This window comes from Cricetulus griseus, chromosome 2, assembly GCF_003668045.3.
Source record: "Cricetulus griseus strain 17A/GY chromosome 2, alternate assembly CriGri-PICRH-1.0, whole genome shotgun sequence".
Lineage (NCBI taxonomy): Eukaryota > Metazoa > Chordata > Mammalia > Rodentia > Cricetidae > Cricetulus > Cricetulus griseus.
In genome coordinates this window covers 326,269,910-326,289,028 of record NC_048595.1, presented here as the reverse complement: position 1 = coordinate 326,289,028, position 19,119 = coordinate 326,269,910, and the positions used below count along the sequence as shown (strand labels likewise).

Genomic DNA, 19,119 nt, shown 5'->3' with positions numbered 1-19,119 from the left:
TTATCTTTTTTTTTTTTTCCTTTTTTGAGGCAAGGCCTGGCTATAAAGCTCAGGCTTTCCTCTAAGTTTCAATCCTCCTGCCTCAGCCTCCTAAGTATTGGGATTATATATAGGCCTTTACTTCTGCTGGGCATTTTAAAATGAGTGTTCTAACAACATTTTTGAGAGCAGAATATGGGATGGAGGAAAGAGGAAGGGCAGAGCAAGGAAATAATTCAGAGGCTCTTGCATTATCCAGATAAAGGAGAGAGAAAGTAAGAGGTGGGGGGGGGAGTGAAAGGATCAGGCTTAAAATATATTCTGGCTCTCAGAGGCAGAGGCAGAGGCAGGTAGAGCTCTATGAGTTCAAAGTTGGCCTGGTTATAAAAAGCAAGCTCCAGGCCAGCCAAGACTACACAGTGAGACCCTGCGTCACCTCTCCACTCCCAATACATTGTGAAGATACTGTCAACCAGGTTTCCCAAAGATCTGATGTGAGAGATGAGAGAAGAAATGTCAAATAAATGACCCCAAAGACTTTTCCATAAGCAAATGAAAAGGCCATCCTGCCTTTTTAAAAGAGGAAGACAGAGAAAAGAGTAGGGCAAGGGGCAGAACTTGATCAAGAGCTGATTTGATTTCAGGAGCCTATTAGATATCCAAGAGAGTGTATCAGGCAGGCAATTGGTTACCCCAGTCTTCAGACTGAGAGAGAGGCCTGGCTGGAAATATAAATTTAGGACGCATCAGCCTCTCAACATTTTTAAAAAAGATATATGAATGGTTAAGAGCACCAAGAATGAGAAAAGAGAAGAGGTTTAAAGATAGGCTCCTGAGGTACTCCAGTAGTAAGTGGTTAGGGAAATGAGGAGTAAGAGTAAGGGTAGAGGGGAATTTGAACACTGATGTGTCCTAGAAAGTAGATGTGTTAGAAATGTGTGGTGATATATTATTTATGATTTATTAAAGCTTGCCTGAGGATTCAGAAAGCAAAATCAGCCACAAGCCATAGATGTCAGGCAGACACCTTTAATCCCAGCAGCCAGAAACTTGGAGGTGGTGGTACTCACCTTTAATCCTAGGACTCAGGATTAAGAGGCAGACAGATCTCTGTGAGTCTAAGGCAACCCAGATTTATACAAGATTAACCCAGTCCTAAAGAGAAACAGCTCACACAAAGTTGATCTCAGCACCTGGGATCACACGCCTTTAATCCCAGCATTAGGGAGGTGTATAAGACAGGAGCAAGGCTTCAGTATCAGGCATTCATTCTCCAGCCACATTGAATATAGGAAGACATTGAAGTCTCAGGATTCTCTAGTCACCCTGAGGAGAGGCAGCAGGATTGGCCCTTTCAGCCAGAGCTAGAGGTGAAAGCTACTGGCCGGCTGCTTTTCTTTTCTGATCATCAGCTTTCTTTAATAAATCATAATAACACTGTATAACAAATCAGACCATTGCACAATAGCTGATGGATTTATTTTTGTCTTCTTGATCACCAACCTGTGGGTATGTTTGGTTTAGCTGGCCTTGCCTCAACTGAGGGCCTCTGTTTTAGGCCCTGAGTTGAGTTTATGTCTATTCGACTTGTATTGTGGAACCAAGAAGGAAGAGCTAGCAGGTGGTTTAGGATCTCACAGCTTATCCCAGAGTTCAAATGCCATTCCAAAGCCTATGAGCACACTGAAGTCCCGCATCACATGAAGCAGATTAACATTCCATTACCTTGAAGCCATCACATAGACAAAGCCACCATCAGTGTCCTAGGAAAATATTAAGCCTACAGTGGAGGGTGAGGAAACGGAATATTTGCTAAAGAATAACCCAGACTCGTATCACAGTAAGAAAAGAACATGCTTCAATGTGAAGCAAGCAAATGCTGAGGACTGGAAAGGGGTTGTGGATTTAACAATATGAAAGTTATCAATCGTTTAATCTTGACAAAGATGGTTTTAAACAGATGTGTGTGTGTGTGGGGGGGGTGAAAATCTGGACAGAGTTTCAAGTAAACAAGAAGAGAGCAATTGGAGAAGAAAGGTTTAGGCAATTTGCTATCCAGTCAGTGGAATCAAGAAGTGATCCAAGGTGACCAGGGTGAGGCACAAACATTGTCAACTATGCAGATGCTATGTTTTCCAAATGTGACATAGGAAGGAAGGAAGGAAGGACAGAAGGAAGGAAGATAGAAAGGAAAGAGAGAAGTGCAACAGCTAAAGCTCTAGCCTACCTTGATTCCTTTTATTCCAAAAAGGAATTCAGAAACAACAGTGGGCCATTCCTATGTTTTTGTTACATATGTCTCAAGGCACACTGCAATTTTGCATGTAAATGTAAAATAAATAACAACATTTTACATAACTAGTAGTATCAGACCACATATATTACCCCCAAACTTTCTTTCTTCTTTAGTCAACCTTTTTTATTTTATTTTTTGGATTTATTTTTAATGTGTATGTGTATGTGCATGTCATGAGCCTAGTGCGGAGGTCAGAGGGCAACTTTCAAGAGTCAGCTCCCTCTTCCATCAGGCTTGGCAGCCATCATCTTTCACCCACTCAGCCATCTTATCAGTCTCAATCAGTCCTTGCCAGTGACTTATTCATGTAGATATACGTAACTTTTTATTCATTTAATTACTACATGGTATTGGACAACTAAGCCTTTGTGTATTTACCTGATAATGGACATAATTAAGTTATAATCAAATACCATGTGCTAGATAGATTAAGCAACTGACATTTTCTTACAGTTCTGGAGTCAAGTCCAAGGTCAGGGTGCCTACATGGTCAGGTTCTGGTTAGGGCCTATTCATGGCTTACAGATGGCTGTCTTCTTATTTTTGTTTATGGTCTTTCCTTCTTAGGAGAATGTGTGTGTGTGTGTGTGGGGGGGGGCATCATTACTCTCGTGCTCTCACCAAAAACTATCATCTATGTAATCATTTTGGGTCAGTGACTCCCAAAAGTTTTCCTCTGACCTCCACAAGAATGCTCCGACACGAGTGCATTCAGGTACTGAAATGCACGAGCATGCACACACACACACACACAAATAAATACATTTAAAAACTGAGACATGAAAACTAATCATTTTGAAGGCCCCCCTTCCAAATACTATCACTTATAAAACTCAGGGAAGACAACAAAATTTAGTCAATAGTGCTTAATGTTTTGCTTTCCTTAGTATCAAATTATACATTTATTAAATATGTACTAACTCCATTTCCCCCAAGTCCTTGCCAACATGTAGCATTTTAGATTGCATATATTATACATCTAATCATATGAAATAAGTACATTATAACACATAATAATTCTATGTACTCTTATCTCCAGTGTTTGGTGTGCTGAACCTATGCTATATCCACAAACTATCCCATGACCTCAGACCTTAAACTTTTATCCATCTGACAGATGTGAGTTGCCATCTCACTGTGGCTTTAATGCACATGGTCAGTGATACTGAATACCATTTCATGAGTTCATTCACTTTATTTTTCTAAAATTTATATTTTTATTATTCAGTTTAGATGGCTGATCTCTGGATTATTTAAAAATTATACTTATTTTGAAAGAAGCAGTCAGTCATATGTATTTCACACAACAACAACAAAAAGTATATAAGGCTGGAGAGTTGGCTCAGCCAGTATAGGTACACCCCCGCCGAGCCTAATGGCATGAATTTGGCCCTTGGTATCTACATGATGGAAAGAGAGAACTGAATTCCAGAAGGTGTCCTTTTATGTCCACATTGGCATGTGTGTACATGCAAGCAAACCATCCATACACATACTATTAAAAAAAAATAAGTGCACGCACGCACACACTACAACTTTGAAAACTGCTGGTGTACATAATGAAGAACTCCCTCCTGCCTTTTCCTCATGCAATCTTTCTGACATCTTTCCAGAGACCATTTTGGCAATTCATGTAACAGACAATACAAGCAATTTTTTTTTGTCTCCATTCCCTTTTAAAAATGCAAATACTGGAAAACTTCACATACTACCATATTCATCTTTTTTCCTTAATGAACAGTGTATCTTGAGGTTACTTCCATTAAAATTACTTACCTTTTACATCTATCAATACTATAGGACTCAACCATAACTTATTTAAACAGTTCATTGAAAATCATTTTAGTCTTTCAATAAAAACAAGAGCAAACACATGCAAAGCAGGTCCAGATACCATCTATATAGTTTATGCACTGAACCTTCTTACCAACTCACAAAAAAGAAGCAAGTGATGCTGGCCTCAGTTTACAGGGAAGTAGAGGGAGATTTAGGAACTTACTCAAAGACGAGATGCTCTACTGTGTTAGAGTTGAGATGTAAGCCAGGCTGTCAGGCTATGATCTCTATGCACTCATCAGATGTACTTCTGCAATGAAGAACTTTTTTTCTTTCTACTGAAAAGCTAAGGTATATGATTTTATTTGAATTTCCCTAAAGGTATAAGGTATTGGTCTCTTTAGAATATTGAGATGAACCCAGACATATATTTATTATTTCTCCATTTCTGAAAAATATCTTTTCTTTTTAGGGACAAGATCTCACTGTGTTGCTCAGACTGACTTCAAACTTGAGATCCTTGCACCTCAGCCTCTCCATGCTGAGATTATAGACATATATCATGATGCCCAGCTTCTGTTTTGCTTTTTAAAAAATTTTGTGCATATGAGTGTTTTGTCTGAATATGGATCTGTGTACCATATGTGTACCTGGTATCCTTGAAGGCCAGAAGAGAACATTAGATCCCCAGGGACAAGAGTTACAGATGGTCATGAGCTACCATGTGAGTACTGGGAATTGAATCCCAGTCTTATGAAGAGCAGACAGCGCTTGTAATCACTGAGCCATCTCTCCAGTCCTGCTAGCTTCTAAATTAATCATTTTAGTTTTCTGTTTTTGTCTTTCACATATCCTATTAGACTTGCTTATAGGAAATTTTGATCATTACTACTGTTATTGTTAATTATTTAGCAAATGGAAGCTATATGTGTATTTTAATTATATTTTTCAATTGTAAATTTAAGAACATTACTAATTTTTAGATTTAAAATTGTGGATGTGTGCATGCACACACTCACGCAAATAGCTATGGTGTAACTGAGGCCACAGAACAGCTTTCTGTTCTTCTCTTCTGTTGTGGGTGGTTCCAGAGATTGAACTCGGGTTGTCAGCCTTGTATGGCAAGGATCTTTACCCACTGCATCATCTTGTCAACCCAACAACGTTATTAATTTTTGTGTGATACTGTGTCCCTGGTCTTTCCTCATTTTATTAACTTGGGTATTGATTCTTTTAAAGCTTATCTTGAGCTAATGACAACCCTTGGGGATAAATAAAATTTAATTCCATCATTTTTCATCCACTGAGAGAAGACTGAATTCATACTGGTTACATCTTATTCTACACTAGTTACTTATGTACTGAATTTTACCAATGGCCGTCAAACTTTACTGACAGCCAGGGTCATGGGTTCTTAGAATGCAGACTTCTAGATCAGGGTGTAGGGATGTATACTAGTAATCTTGGCACTCAGAGGCTGAGACAGGAGGGTCACCATGAATTTGAGGCAATCCTGGGACATATAGCAATCCTTTATCTAAAATAATGATACTACTACTACTACTACTAATAATAATAATAATAGCAGTCTCTTGAAAATACATTTTTTAGGGATGCTGAAAGGTGAACTGGGATTTCTACACATACTCAAAATGGTTCTGATACAGACATTGTGTGACAGGCATTTTACCAAGCCCTGTAGCCTATATCTCCTGACATTTCTTATTGCCTACACAACTAAACTATGATCTCTCAGGGAGGAGATTTTGTCTAGCTTCCTTTTGCATCCTTGCTGCCTAGGAGAGTAGCTTACACACTGTAGATGCTAAATAAGTGTGGACTCATGTCAACTGGCTGCTTAAGTGCCTTAAGGTAAGTCCCTAAGTATATTTTGCACACATGAAGATGGCTTTGGTATCATCATCAGAACAACAAAACAACAATGTGCAAGGCACGTCACACAACAGCCAGCCATCCCCACGTCTCATTGGATTATGTCTCTCAATTTCTCTGTAGCCTGTCTGGCTCAGAGACTTCATTGTATTTTTACTATTTGGATGCTGTCACAAACTATGAGCCTCAGATGAATCATTTTCTTTGGGATATTCCTGTTAATCTATGTAAAGTGTATGCTAAATTTTCATGCTAGAAGTGAGATATGGGGAGACCCATCCTTTAAATGACAGCTACTACTGTAATGATCTTCCTACAAACTGCAATAATTTGAAAATGAATAAACATGTCTTTCATCTGTGAAGGATTACCACCAGTGAGCATGAGATTAACTTTACTAATTTGACTTCAAACACCGTTAAAATGCTTACTGTGCATCCTATATTATCTGAAAGCTTATTTAATCAATTTATCTTGATATCACAAAGTCCCAGATGGGGTGGGGAAAATCCAACAAATGGTTACTTATGATCCTCTACATTTTGTGATAAAGACCTTTTCAAATAGAACTGTTGTCATAATTTGTTTCTTATCAATGACCAACAATGTGCCATCAAGGAAAGCTACATTTTAATGCAATAATTGAAACCAGCATTTACAGTAAATAATTAGGAAAACACTGTCATATTTATGCTTTAGACCTTTATTGGTTCCACTATTTCTTGGAATTTGTCACTACATACTTTGTTATTTGCATTGTACCCTGCTCTGTAACTTTTATATAGACAGTTAACTGATATCCAATGTATTCTGTAACTTCAAATAATTCAGAAGATATGGGGATCTATCTTATTGGGGAAATTCACTTGTTCTTTGTTCATGTTTTGCAAGCTTATTATCTTAATAATCACTGAGGTAACTGTAATTTCTTACTAACTCCAAAAAATTATTCCTTTGACTATCATGGCATCTTTGGAAAATGTTCATCAGTTTAGGTAAGAAGATCAACTGAGGACACTCTTTTAAACTCAGAGCCATGTATATGCAAAGTACATGCTCCGCCACTAATTGACACACCCAGCCAAGGCATTCTTATTAACAGAATATCAGAAATGATGTCATTCACAAGTGTTATACTGTTATGTAGTTTTATATCATGTTGAATATATTTTTTAAATTGCCTTAGTCTGAGATTAACTTCAAGAAAGCACCATAAACTGAGAAGGTTAGAAACAGAAATTTACTTTTCACATGCCTGCCTGCTGAGGTTGGGAACAAGGAGCTGTCAATTTGGTGTCTGGAGACTTCTTTTCATTGGACTTTTCTTGCTGTGCTCTTGTTAGTAGAAGAGGCAAGGCAGCTCTCTGGAACCCTTTTATAACATACTCCTTTTGCTGGGGCTCTCATCTCATAATCTAGTCAGCTCCCTGAGCTGTTGTGCAATATTATTTTAAGCTGCGTTACATTTGTTTATGCTATGGAACATTAGTTTAATGATGTAAAGATGTGTGGCTTTGGTTTATGTTGAAATTGTTTAACTGTGAAGCTGTGATTCTTAACCTGTATAAACACCTGATGGTTTAATAAAGAGCTGAATGGCCAACAGCGAGGCAGGAGAAAGGACAGGCAGGACTGGCAGGCAGAGAGAACAAATAGGAGGAGAAATGAAGAAGAAAGAAGAGGAGGAGGAAGAAGAGAAGGAGGAGGAGAAAGAAGAGAGGGGGAGGATGAGGAGGAGGAGGAAGAGGAGGAGGAGGAGGAAGAAGAAGAAAGAAGAAGAAGAAGAAAAGAAAAAGAAGAAGAAGAAGAAGAAGAAGAAGAAGAAGAAGAAGAAGAAGAAGAAGAAGAAGAAGAAGAAGAAGAAGAAACAGCAGCAGCAAGATAGAATGAGGATAGGAGGACATCAGGGGCCAGCCACACAGCCAGCCATGGAAGTAAGAGTGAAAGTAAGGAATACAGAAAGAGGCAAAAAGTAGATGAGGCAATTTAAGAAAAGCTGGCTAGAAACAAGCTAAGCCAAGGCCAAGCATTTATAAGAAAGAATAATACTGCAAGTATGATTTATTTGGGAACTGGGGGCAGGTACCCCAAAGAGCAAAAAGCTAAAAGAGTGAAAAACAAACATCAAGCCTCCACCTTTTAATGCCAGAACATTGATAAATAGGTTTTAACACTTGAATTTAAAGGAACACAATAATGATAGGATAAATCAGCAGGAAGGGGCACCAGGAGTCACTGATTAAAAAGTATGTGTGATGGGGTGGAGAGATAGCTCAGGGATTAAGAGTACTGGCTGCTCTTCCAGAGGACCTGGGTTCAATTTCCAGCAGCCACATGTCAACTCACAACCACCAGTAACTCCAGTTTCAGAGAATCTGGCACACTCACACAGACATACATACAGACAAAACATCAATGTCCATAAAAATAAATATTTTTTAAAAAGTATATGTGGGCCTTGGTTGCAAACAAGACTAGCTATTCAAGCTTTCTGAAATTATCCAAAGAATATTGCCTCTGATTAAAGTGCATATTCTGAGCAGTTCTCTTTGTCTTGGGCATGTGGTTGAGGTTTATAGGTGGCTGCAATGGAGGCCAGTTCTGAAAATCAGACATAGACTAGTGACTGAATTCTTAAGTAAACAGGAAATCATGCATTGCTTTCTATTATTCATTTCTTTTTCTTTGCACAGACCATCAAGCACTGACTGTGCACATGGGTATAATTTAAAAGGTAGTCTCTCTGCTGTTGATTTTACATATCCATTTTAATGCATTTCAAATTAGTTCTCTATTTCTAGATACAAGGTAATTATGTAGATAAACCACTCTAAGGGTCAGGGATGTAGTTCTGTTGCTAGCATACTTGCCTAAGTATACACAAAGTCCTGGTTTGATCCCCAGCAATACATAAACCAAGGACACTTGACACAAAGGAATAATCCCAGCACTTAGCAATCAGAGGAAAGAGTCAGAAAGTCAAGGTGACCCTCAACTACATAGAGAGTTAAAGGCCAATCTGGGACATATGAGATCCTGTCTCAAAAAGAGAAAGATATATAGGAAGAGAGGGAGGAGGGAGGGAGGAAGGGAGGAACAGAGGGAAAGAGGGAGGGAGAGAACATACAACTCCAAAGCAAAATTGCATTCTTCAGTTACAGCTCATTTATTTCAGCTTCCTTCTTCTAGCCAGGACAAAGAAAGATTAGAATTGTTTAGAAGGCTTAAGGAGTTACAACAGGTGACAGTGGTTGGTCCACAACCACTAGCTAGCTAAATAGCTAGCCCTTTATGACTTATACTCTGTAAGGGATGAGCTCTTGGTGCATTTAAAAAGAGAGGCCAATGTCTTGATGATGTATGTGGGGTAGCTCTCAACCCTTAGAAACGCTTCTTTCTGCAGGAGATGGCAATTCGTAGAGACTCATGCCTGGTCAAAATGCAGAGGATAGGGGACTCTGGAATGCTCAGCTCTGGATCACATTTCCTTCCCCCAAGGTTCAGGGATGATAGAGAAAGATGAGGCAGAAAGATTGTAAGAGCCAGAGGTAATGAAGGAATGTCATGAAACAGTGTTTCCTGTATGTGACATTGCACACATGAACTCAGTGGTTATGACTGTATGCGCAAGAACTGCATCTAGCTGAGGAGCTATTGCTTGGTCTTGCACCCATGCTATTGCTTGGTCTTGCACCCATGCACATACTGACAACACTAAGCAAAGTCAGTGGATTCAAAAAAGCATATGAAGTTAGGATGGAAAACTGAGAGTGGGGGTATGGAAGGAGTTGGAAGGGAGAGATTGAATTGTTCAAAATACACAATAATGCTGGTAAGAAATTCTCCAACATTAAATTAAAAATAAAGACAGAAAGAAAGAAATGAAGCACATGCCCATTCAAGGTTGTAGCTAATGATGGCTAACCATTCATGAGATCTTTTACATTCTTGCCCTGGGCACACAGCAAGTGATAGTCCCCAGCCATCCTTCTCTTTTACATTTGGCCATGGAAATAACTTCTGGTCAATGGAATTTGAGCCAAATGCTACTTGCCCTTCCTTCCGGGTGAGAGACTATGTGCTCATTTATCTTGTAGGTGGTCCTCTGCAAGAACAACAAATACCCTTAACTACTTAGCCATCCTTCCAACCCACAGAATTCATTACAAAAAATGTAATAATCAAGGTAATTATTATTTTAATTTACACCAGAAATTAATTATATGGCTTTCATTTTTTAAAAAGATTGTGTACATGTCTGTGTATGTGCATATGTATACATAGGTGTACATACCTGTGTGGGAATATGGAGGCCAGAAGGGGTTGAGTAGCTTTCTTCATATACTATTCACTTACGTGTCTGAGGCAGAGTGGATGCTTTCTGGGTTAGGCTAGAAGCCAACCTTGCCCAAGGCTGGGGTTACAGGTATACACTAGATTCCTGGCTTGGTAAGTAAGTGTTGGGATCTGAATTCTGGTCCTTATGAACAGAAAGTGCTTTTAAACATTGAGTCATCTCTTCAGCCCCATGACTTAAGTCTTACATCTGATTCTTGGTACACCTACCTATTCATTCCTTTCCTTTTCTTCTTTCCTTTTGGAGAACCTTCATTTTGGTTTTCTCATAACCCAAAGTCTGTAAAATTTCCAACAATGTCAGCTCTCCATAATGGGGGATAGTATGGGGTGAGGATAAATCAACAAACTTGGAGTAAAATGCAATAGAGAAATTTAATCTGACCATATTACCAGGTAGGAATGTATGAGCAGTAAAGATCACATAAGAAATCTGTACTTCATCAGGAGGCAGAGGCAGGCGGATCTCTGTGAGTTCGAGGCCAACCTGGTCTCCAGAGCACTCGAGTGCCAGGATAGGCTCCAAAGCTACACAGAGAAACCCTGTCTCGAAAAAAAAAAACCAAAAAAAAAAAAAAAAAGGAAAAAAAAAAAAGAAATCTGCACTTCAGCTTTCATAAATGTCCCTTACTTTTGTTAGTTCCCGAAAGCCATGAGTCCTTTGCATACCCAGTTAACAGAATATGATTAGTGAGCCCCACCTTAGTGAAGAGTTTTATTTCTGTGAAGAGATGTCATGACCACGGCAACTCTTATAAAGGAAAGCATTAATTGGGGCTGGCTTATAATTCAGATATTTAGTTCATTTAATGGTGGGAGGCATGGCAGCATGCAGGCAGACATGGTGCTGGAGAGGTAGCTGAGAGTTCTACATCTGGATTGGAAGGAAGCAGGAAGACATAATGACACTGGGCCTGGCTTGAGCTTCTGAAACTTCAAAGCCCACCCCCCAGTGACATACTTCTTCCAACAAGGCCACCCCTCCTAATAGTGTCACTCCCTATAGGCTTATGGGGGGCATTTTTGTTCAGACCACCACAAGCCCCATGGAAACCAGTGGAAGATCTGGGAAGGATCTAAATGTTGAAAGGGCCAGTAGCAACAATGAATGAAGAATCTTCTGCTATTTTGTGAGAAGAAAGACAAAATTATGTAACAACCAACTTAACTAATAATTTTGTTTTTCATCAGCATTCATTAATATATAATGATAGGTTTCACTACCAACTCAGCTAATATTTAATACACTTGAAATTTCATACACAGCAAATGACACACAACAATCAATTAACTTTACAATAGGTAAACTGTAAGATTTACTGTTATGCAATTAAGGGCTTGGCAATGGGGTCATTTACTAATTAATTACACATATACATGCAGCATAAAATTTTCTCAAGCAGTATTCTAGGTGCTTTTAATGTGGTAATTAGCAAAATAGATGCAATCTTTGCCCTCATGGAACATTTAAAGTCTAGGAGCGAGAGCAAGGCAAAGCAAAAAGCAGATTATCTTGAGATAAAACCTGAATGCATTTCCACAGCATAGTACAACTTGATACTCATGAGATTTTAAAATAAGAAATCTACTAGCTGAGTGCTTTTGTATGTCAGAAATATATTTTATTTTTGCAACTTCATAAGATGTGTTTTATTCCCTCTACAAATGAAGATCCTAAAACTCAGTATGTTAACTTACAAAATCAGTTAACCAGATGAATTATTCTATAATTCAGATGGAAACATTAAGACTTAATCTAAGCGGCTAGGGAGAGGGCTCAGTCAGTAAATGACTTGTGGCACAAGCATGAGGAACTGAGTTCAGACCACCATCCTCTGAAAATTTGGGTGTGGTAGTTCACACCTATAATCCCAATGCTGAGGGTATAGAGACAGGTGGAGCCCTACATCTTGGTGACCAGTTAATGCAGTCAAACCAGTGACTCTGTCTTAAAAAGTTAGGTGGAGATTGGGTAAGTCAACCTATGGTCTCCATATGCACCTACTCATACATGAATACCCATCAACCCCATACCCCCACCACCACACACAGACAGACAGAGACAAAGAAACAGAAAGACAGACAGACCAAGAGACAGAGAGAGAGCTAGTTGACTGCTTTAGAATTTCAGTCTTAGTGTTCATTCAGTATAAGGTAATTCCTTCACCCTTACCTTCAATGAACTTTAATTATCCATGAATATAAATCTCTATGCATTCACACTGAATGCCATTTTAAATGTTTTTAAAATCTCACAATGAGTGATTTTAGAAAAATAATGAGCTTTAATAACTTTTTATTCTAGTTTTCTGATCTAATTTCTCAGGCCTCCTTATTTCACTTCCTTGTTTAATCCTTCTGCACTTCATCTCCAGTCTAGCCCCACCCTTACAGCCTCACTGAATACTCAGGTTGGCTTCGAATCTCAATCTTTCTACCCCAGCTAGGACTGGGGTTACAAGTGTGCACCACCACATCTAGTCTAGTCACCTGTTCTTTCTTGATGAATCTATTATAACTTTAAAATAATCTTAATATTTTCCAATTTCTATAATGATCACTACTATTTTTTTAAAGATTTAATTTATTTATTATGTATACAACATTCTGCTTCCATGTATATCTGCACACCAGAAGAGGGCACTAGATCTCATTATGGATGGTAGTGAGCCACCATGTGGTTGCTGGGAATTGAACTCAGGATCTCTGGAAGAACAGCTGGTGCTCTTAAACCTCTGAACCATCTCTCTAGCCCGATCACTACTATTTTTAAGTATTTTTATTTGCGCGCGTGTCCAAGAAAAGAGCTCTGGATCCCAGGAGCTGGTGTTATGGGGTTGTGAGCCACCTGATGTGATGAGGGTGCTGGGAACTGAACTCAGGCCCTCTCAAAGAGTAGCAAATGCTCTTAACTACTGAGCCCCATCAGTTACTTTTAATAACTTTTCAATAGTACTTACCAAAACCCTAATAAAAATTGCATATATACTATAGAAAAACATTATAACACTATAATATTGATAAAAATGGTTAACCCATTTCCCAGATTTTTTTTTTAGAAATTCTTAACCACAGCTTTGAACAGTATTTATTTAGGAACTATAGATGCACATAGCAGTGTTGATGGAGCATCACATGACAGGGAGGGAACCTGGGGAACTAGAGCCTGACCTACAGGCCTAGCTCTCTGCTCCTGCTGGTGTTTGCTCTAGGTTAGGGCTGTTGCTAACCTGTGCCACAAAGGATTATACAAACCAAAGAGAAGTGGCTTGTGTAAATCCCTTGAGCCAGCACTGAATACCAGTGGCACAGGGAAACAAAACTACTAGCCAGGCCTAAGGCCACTTGCCAGTTGTGCAAAGTTTACATAATAAACACTGACAAACACAAGGCATCCAAACATAAGCTTGAGGAACCTGGTCTCACACATGGATGTAACTGACATAATGACTGTATAACAGATCTGATTAAGGTTGTGGCACCCTCTTCATGAGGATGCTTCAGGAACATGAAGCAGGAGAGCTGTCTCTATAAACTGGGGCAAAAGCTACTGGAGCTTTCATCAGCATCAGGAGAGTACAGGGCATTTACTTGCTGATTCTAACACACTGGTAGAGTTCACAACAGTTTGCCTTATTTTTCCCTGTTTTGAGTTGTCAGAAACAAATAGCTGCTTGGAGTGGGGTGGGAACCATGCACCCTGTATCTGAGACTAGTGCTAACACAATTATTGATTGGATTATAAGTCAGTTGGGAGAGTGCATGTCTTGCAAGAAGCCCTGGGTTTGACCTCAGCACAACACACACTGAATGTGGTGCACATGCCTGCAATTTCAGTACCTGGCACCATCAGGAGTTCAAGGTCATCTGGAACCATATAACAACTTGGAGGGCAGCCTGGGTTACATGAGACTGTATCTCAAAAAAATGTTTGTTAACATGACTTGTAATGATTCTAGAAACCAAGGAGATTTAACTCAAGGTAGCAAAGGAAGAACTCCACATGTTCTTTGCAAAAAAGGAACTGAGCATGGTGGCACATGTTTGTAACCCCAGCTCTTGGGAAGCTAAGGCAACAGGATCCAAGCAGGAAGCCTGAGTGCGGTAGATTGAATGAGAATGGCTACCATAGCCTCATAAATTTGAATATTTGGTTACCAGAGAGTGGCACTATTTGAAAGGATTGGGAGGTGTGGCCTTGGTAGAGAAAGTGTGTCACTAGGGTGGGGGGTGGCCTCTGGGGTTTCAAAAAGCCTATTCCAAGCTTAGAGGCTTTCTTCCTGCTGCCTGCAGATCCAGATGTAGAACTCTCAGCTCCTTCTCCAGAACCAAGGCTGCTTGCATGCCATCACATTCCCTGCCATGATGAAAATGGACTAAACCTCTAAAACTGTAAGTAAGCCCCAGTTAAATGCTTATTGTATAGAGTTGCTGTGGTCATGGTGTCTCTTCATGGCAATAGAAACCCTAAGACACTGAGCTACCACACACAGCAAGCTCAAGGTCAGCCTGCATACTTAGATAGACTGTGTCTCAAACAAACAAACAAACAAACAAACAAACACAAACCCGGAGGAAGTTTTGACTGGTCTAAGCACACTGCTTTAATGAGCTAAATCAATCTCTCTCCCTAACCATCCCCCATCCCTTTTCTTGTCAGGTATTTGGTCACTGTGATGAGAAAAGTAACACTAGAAAAGGTAGGGCCGGAGAGATGTCTCCATGGTTAAGAGTATGAACTGTTTTTCTAGAGAACCCAACTTTGGTTCTCAGAACCCATATTAGGTGGCCCACAACTACCTGTTAGCCCAGTTCCAGGGCCATCAGACACTGCTAGGCTCCACAGGCATCCGAATGCACCTGCACATACCACATAATTAAAAATAATAAAATCAATTCTTAAAAAACAAAAAACCAAACCTGGCACTGAGGGTAGGGTTCGTGATAAGGTTGTTGCTGAGATAAACTTAATCACGTGTTTTGCAAACTTCGGAATAATTTGCAGGAGATATACACGTTTAGAGTTGCGGTTTTTAAAAAGTCCTAAATATGTGGACTTACTAAGCCATTTTAGGGGCTCAGAAAAGCAAACCACCCACAGAGATGTTGAGGGTCCAAAGGGAAGAGTGCCCTCATTGCTTTAAAGTAGGAGTACTTACTTGTTTACTATAGGAAGGAAGTGTTGATGTGGAGGAGCATGGGGACTTCTGAACTTGAAATAAAAGCACTTTGCATTATGAGATGACCATGAACTTAGAGACCAGTAATGGAGTGTGAAAGAGTCAATGTGGAATGCACCCTAGGGGATCCTATGTTCAAATATTTACTCCCTAGCTGGTGGTGCTATTTTTTCAGAGAAGGTGGAGTCTAGATAAAGTAAATCTCACCTTCAGGGAGGAATCTTGACATTTATACCTGGTCCTGCTTCTGGTCCTGTCTCTGCCATCTTGTCTGCCTCCTGGTTCTGCTGCTGCAGCTACAATCTGCTCCTTCCCACCATGACATCCTGAACACTCAAACGGTCCACTAAAGTCAACACTTCATTTGTTTGTCAGGCATTTGATCCAAGATGAAAAAAAAGTAATGTATTTAGTTTCCCAAGTTTGCCTGGAACTTATACTCCTCCTCGTTTCTACTTTCCTAGTCAGTCACCTTACAAAGACTGCATGTCCATTTCAGTTAGAGAAGACATTTCAATGAAGGCCATTTCATCATCAGATGTGCAGTGAAGGTTGCATGCATTCATTTCTCTTGACTGTGAGGTGATGTGGCTAGCTGTTTGAAGTTCCTGTCCTGACTTTCCCATAGTGGTAGACTATAACTGAGTTGTTAACTGAAAATAAACGTGTTCTCTCCTAAACTGTCTTTGTTCAGGGAATTTTATCACAGCAACAGAACTGACACTAGAACACACACACACACACACACACACACACACACACACACACACACACAGAGAGAGAGAGAGAGAGAGGGGGGGGAATTCATAATAACTCGTGAGTTGACACAAGAAAAGGAGAGAACAACAGAAATTTTATTACAACATTTCATGTTTAATCTAGACCCCAGAATGGATCTTGCTGAGTTTCACAGGAAGAAAAGGAGGACTGCAAGCTGCCCTTTGAAAGTAACAAGTGGTCAGGGGATTGCCCATGTGATACACTGTTCAGACTGTAGGAGATTTTAGCTGTAAACTGTTCAACATAAAGCTAGAAAATAGTCAATTACACGAAGCCTTCAATATGTATAAAAAGAGTACAGAGTTGGGATGCTACCTTTGCAATAATTGTTTTGTTTTCCTCCTAATTATCCTTGTTAACCCCACCCCTTCCACCTGCCCCCCACAAAGATGGAAAGGGGCAGGCTGGTAGCATACCCAGGGGAGCCAGAGCTGAGACACATTCCACTTATCAGACCTACATAGGCCAGGCTGAGAACAATGACTTCTGTTCTTGTACTGTGTCCATAGCAGCTAACCTGCCACCATGGTAAATAGGCTCAAGGAGGTTTTGATTAATTTAACCACAGAGAAGTTTATCTTAGGGTTTTATACACATTAACATCATTTTTAAAACAGGGGAAAACATTCAAATTCAGGATTAATGGACCAGAAACTTACTTGAGTTAAAACACAAAATCAAACAAACACATATACACAGCCACACACGAGAGGCACACCTGTAATCCCAATACTTTGGGAAGCAGAGGCAGGAGAACAGCTGCAAGTTTGAGCCTAGAATGGTCTAGACGGAGAGCTCCAGGCTGGCTCCAGGCTAGGCAGAGCTACACAGTGAGACTTTGTCTCAAAAACAACATCACTGCTGATGTATTAGTCCAATAGACAAGGAGCAAAGGCGGGCTGGCAGTCACCCTTCCTCATCACTACTGCTCCAGGCATCCTCAAATGCTGGATTCAACTGGGATTTAGTTGTAGCCTAAAAAAAAGAGAGAAGAATCTATTTTTGTATTTCGTAATTTTTTAGGTTCATAATAGACTCAAAATATGCTATTTTAATAGATTATTTGGAAACTGTATTACTGCTAGTTTAAAAACAAAAGTAATGTAAAAATAATGTAAATTCATTTAAAACTAACAAAATTGACTCTTCCAAAATAACTTGCTTTCCTCAAAGTAATCAGCTCACAAACGCATGCATAGATCTCCTCTACACCACTTTTTACAGTGTTCCTTCAACTCTGTGGAGAAGGCATAACACTGCATGCCCGCAGCAGACTGGTCATAACATCCCCTCCCTTGAGGTAATTCTGGAGAGCTGTAGTCTAGGCTGGCTCAAATCTCATCAGAGCTCAGGGGCTATAGATGGTTGTGAACCCTTATGTGGGTGCCTTGAATCTAACCCACATCCTTTGGAAGAGCAGCCAGTGCTCTTAACCACTGAGCATCTCTCCAGCCAGACACAATTCTGTAGCTCAGCTGGCTTTGAGTTTGTGGGAAACCCCCTGCTTTATCCTCCTGAGGGCTAGGATGATAAGCATGTGACAGTAAGCACAGCTGAATAGCATAATTTGTAATAAGAATTTTCCACGGGTTATTACACAGATATGTCTCTTATTTTTTACAGCCAACAATGCTAAAGCATAGATCAACTACAGGAGAAATGGAAGCATGGGCAATTATTGGCATGGAGGTTTCCCTGGGAGATTTTTTTCTGAAAGCTATTTGGATTGTTTACTCAAAATTGCAAGAAAGTATCACAATATTCTTCTACCTTAGAGCCATATGTGAAAAAAGTTTAGCAACTAGAGAGACTAATTAAATGAATTATCAAGTCAGTTTACTTGTATGGGAAACCAAATGACTTCTTTCTCATCTCTAGGAAACCACTTCAAAGGCTTAAAAGATGCTCTCAGTTTTTTCATGAATTAGGAATCAGGTTTGTTTCTTATGCTGCAGCTTTTGCATCTGGCTACTTAATAAGACCCAGATTTCAATAGCTAACTGTTAATTATCTTAGATATATACCTTTTGTAGGGGAACATTTTCTGGGAAGGCAACCCCTAAGTTATGTCTAAGAATGTCATTTCCTTTACGATCAACATGACAGAATCTTTTAATTCAAATGGAAAAGCCAGTATTCCCAGAGGTTTCCCCCTCACCAGCTAGACTATCTAGAAAACCATATAGTGATGTAGGCATGCTGCACAGTTGTTAAACAGGCCAGAGAACATCGATAAACTTAGTGGCTATCACCATTACGCTTACAAGAAAAATTTCCTTACATTTGCCTCCAAATGTCCAAATCAAAACTATGACCAAACTCCAGCTAACCACTCATTTCCAGCAACAGTAATGAAAGTTTGAAGTCTGTTTCTTCATTCTTTGACCCAAATGTTTGCTGAATCTCATGATGCTTGAGATTAATGCCTGAGATAAATTCCTTACTGTTGAAATCTGATGTCTACCAAGGATGCTGTATGAAGCTGAGTGTGTTGGAGTATGTCTGTAATCTTTCCATCGGGAGCTTGAGGATTTAGCTACTAAACTAGGCTGCTCAAAAGGGTTTAATCTCAAAGGTGACACTTCTCTCCTGTCTTTAGACTTTTAACTCTGCCTTAGATAGCTACCAGAAGTATCCTCAGGGAACAGAAGCTACACAAAGCTCACGTCTTCTAATTCCACTATGGAAGCCCAATGTGTAATCTACTAATCATTGTAATTTTATTTGAGATTCAATAGTAGAACAAATTTATATTTCTATGGTGATATATTATTTCTGATTTAATAATGCCACTGGAGATCAAAATGCAAAGCTAGCCTTGGCCATAGAACCAGGCAATGGTGATACACACCTTTAATT

At 39.6% G+C, this 19,119-nt stretch overlaps 1 protein-coding gene across 5 annotated transcripts in view; it reads right to left on the bottom strand.

Annotated features, from left to right (window-relative positions):
* Positions 1-16,313: 16,313 nt before the first annotated feature.
* Ercc8 (ERCC excision repair 8, CSA ubiquitin ligase complex subunit) overlaps positions 16,314-19,119 on the bottom strand; it is a 36,914-nt gene continuing 34,108 nt past the window's right edge. For all 5 annotated transcript variants that reach the window (XM_027401505.1, XM_027401507.1, XM_035440558.1 and 2 more), the window contains one exon: positions 16,314-17,235. In XM_027401505.1, the coding sequence (XP_027257306.1) occupies positions 17,167-17,235 (69 nt within the window). In that variant the 3' untranslated portion in view covers positions 16,314-17,166. The remainder of the gene's footprint in view (positions 17,236-19,119) is intronic.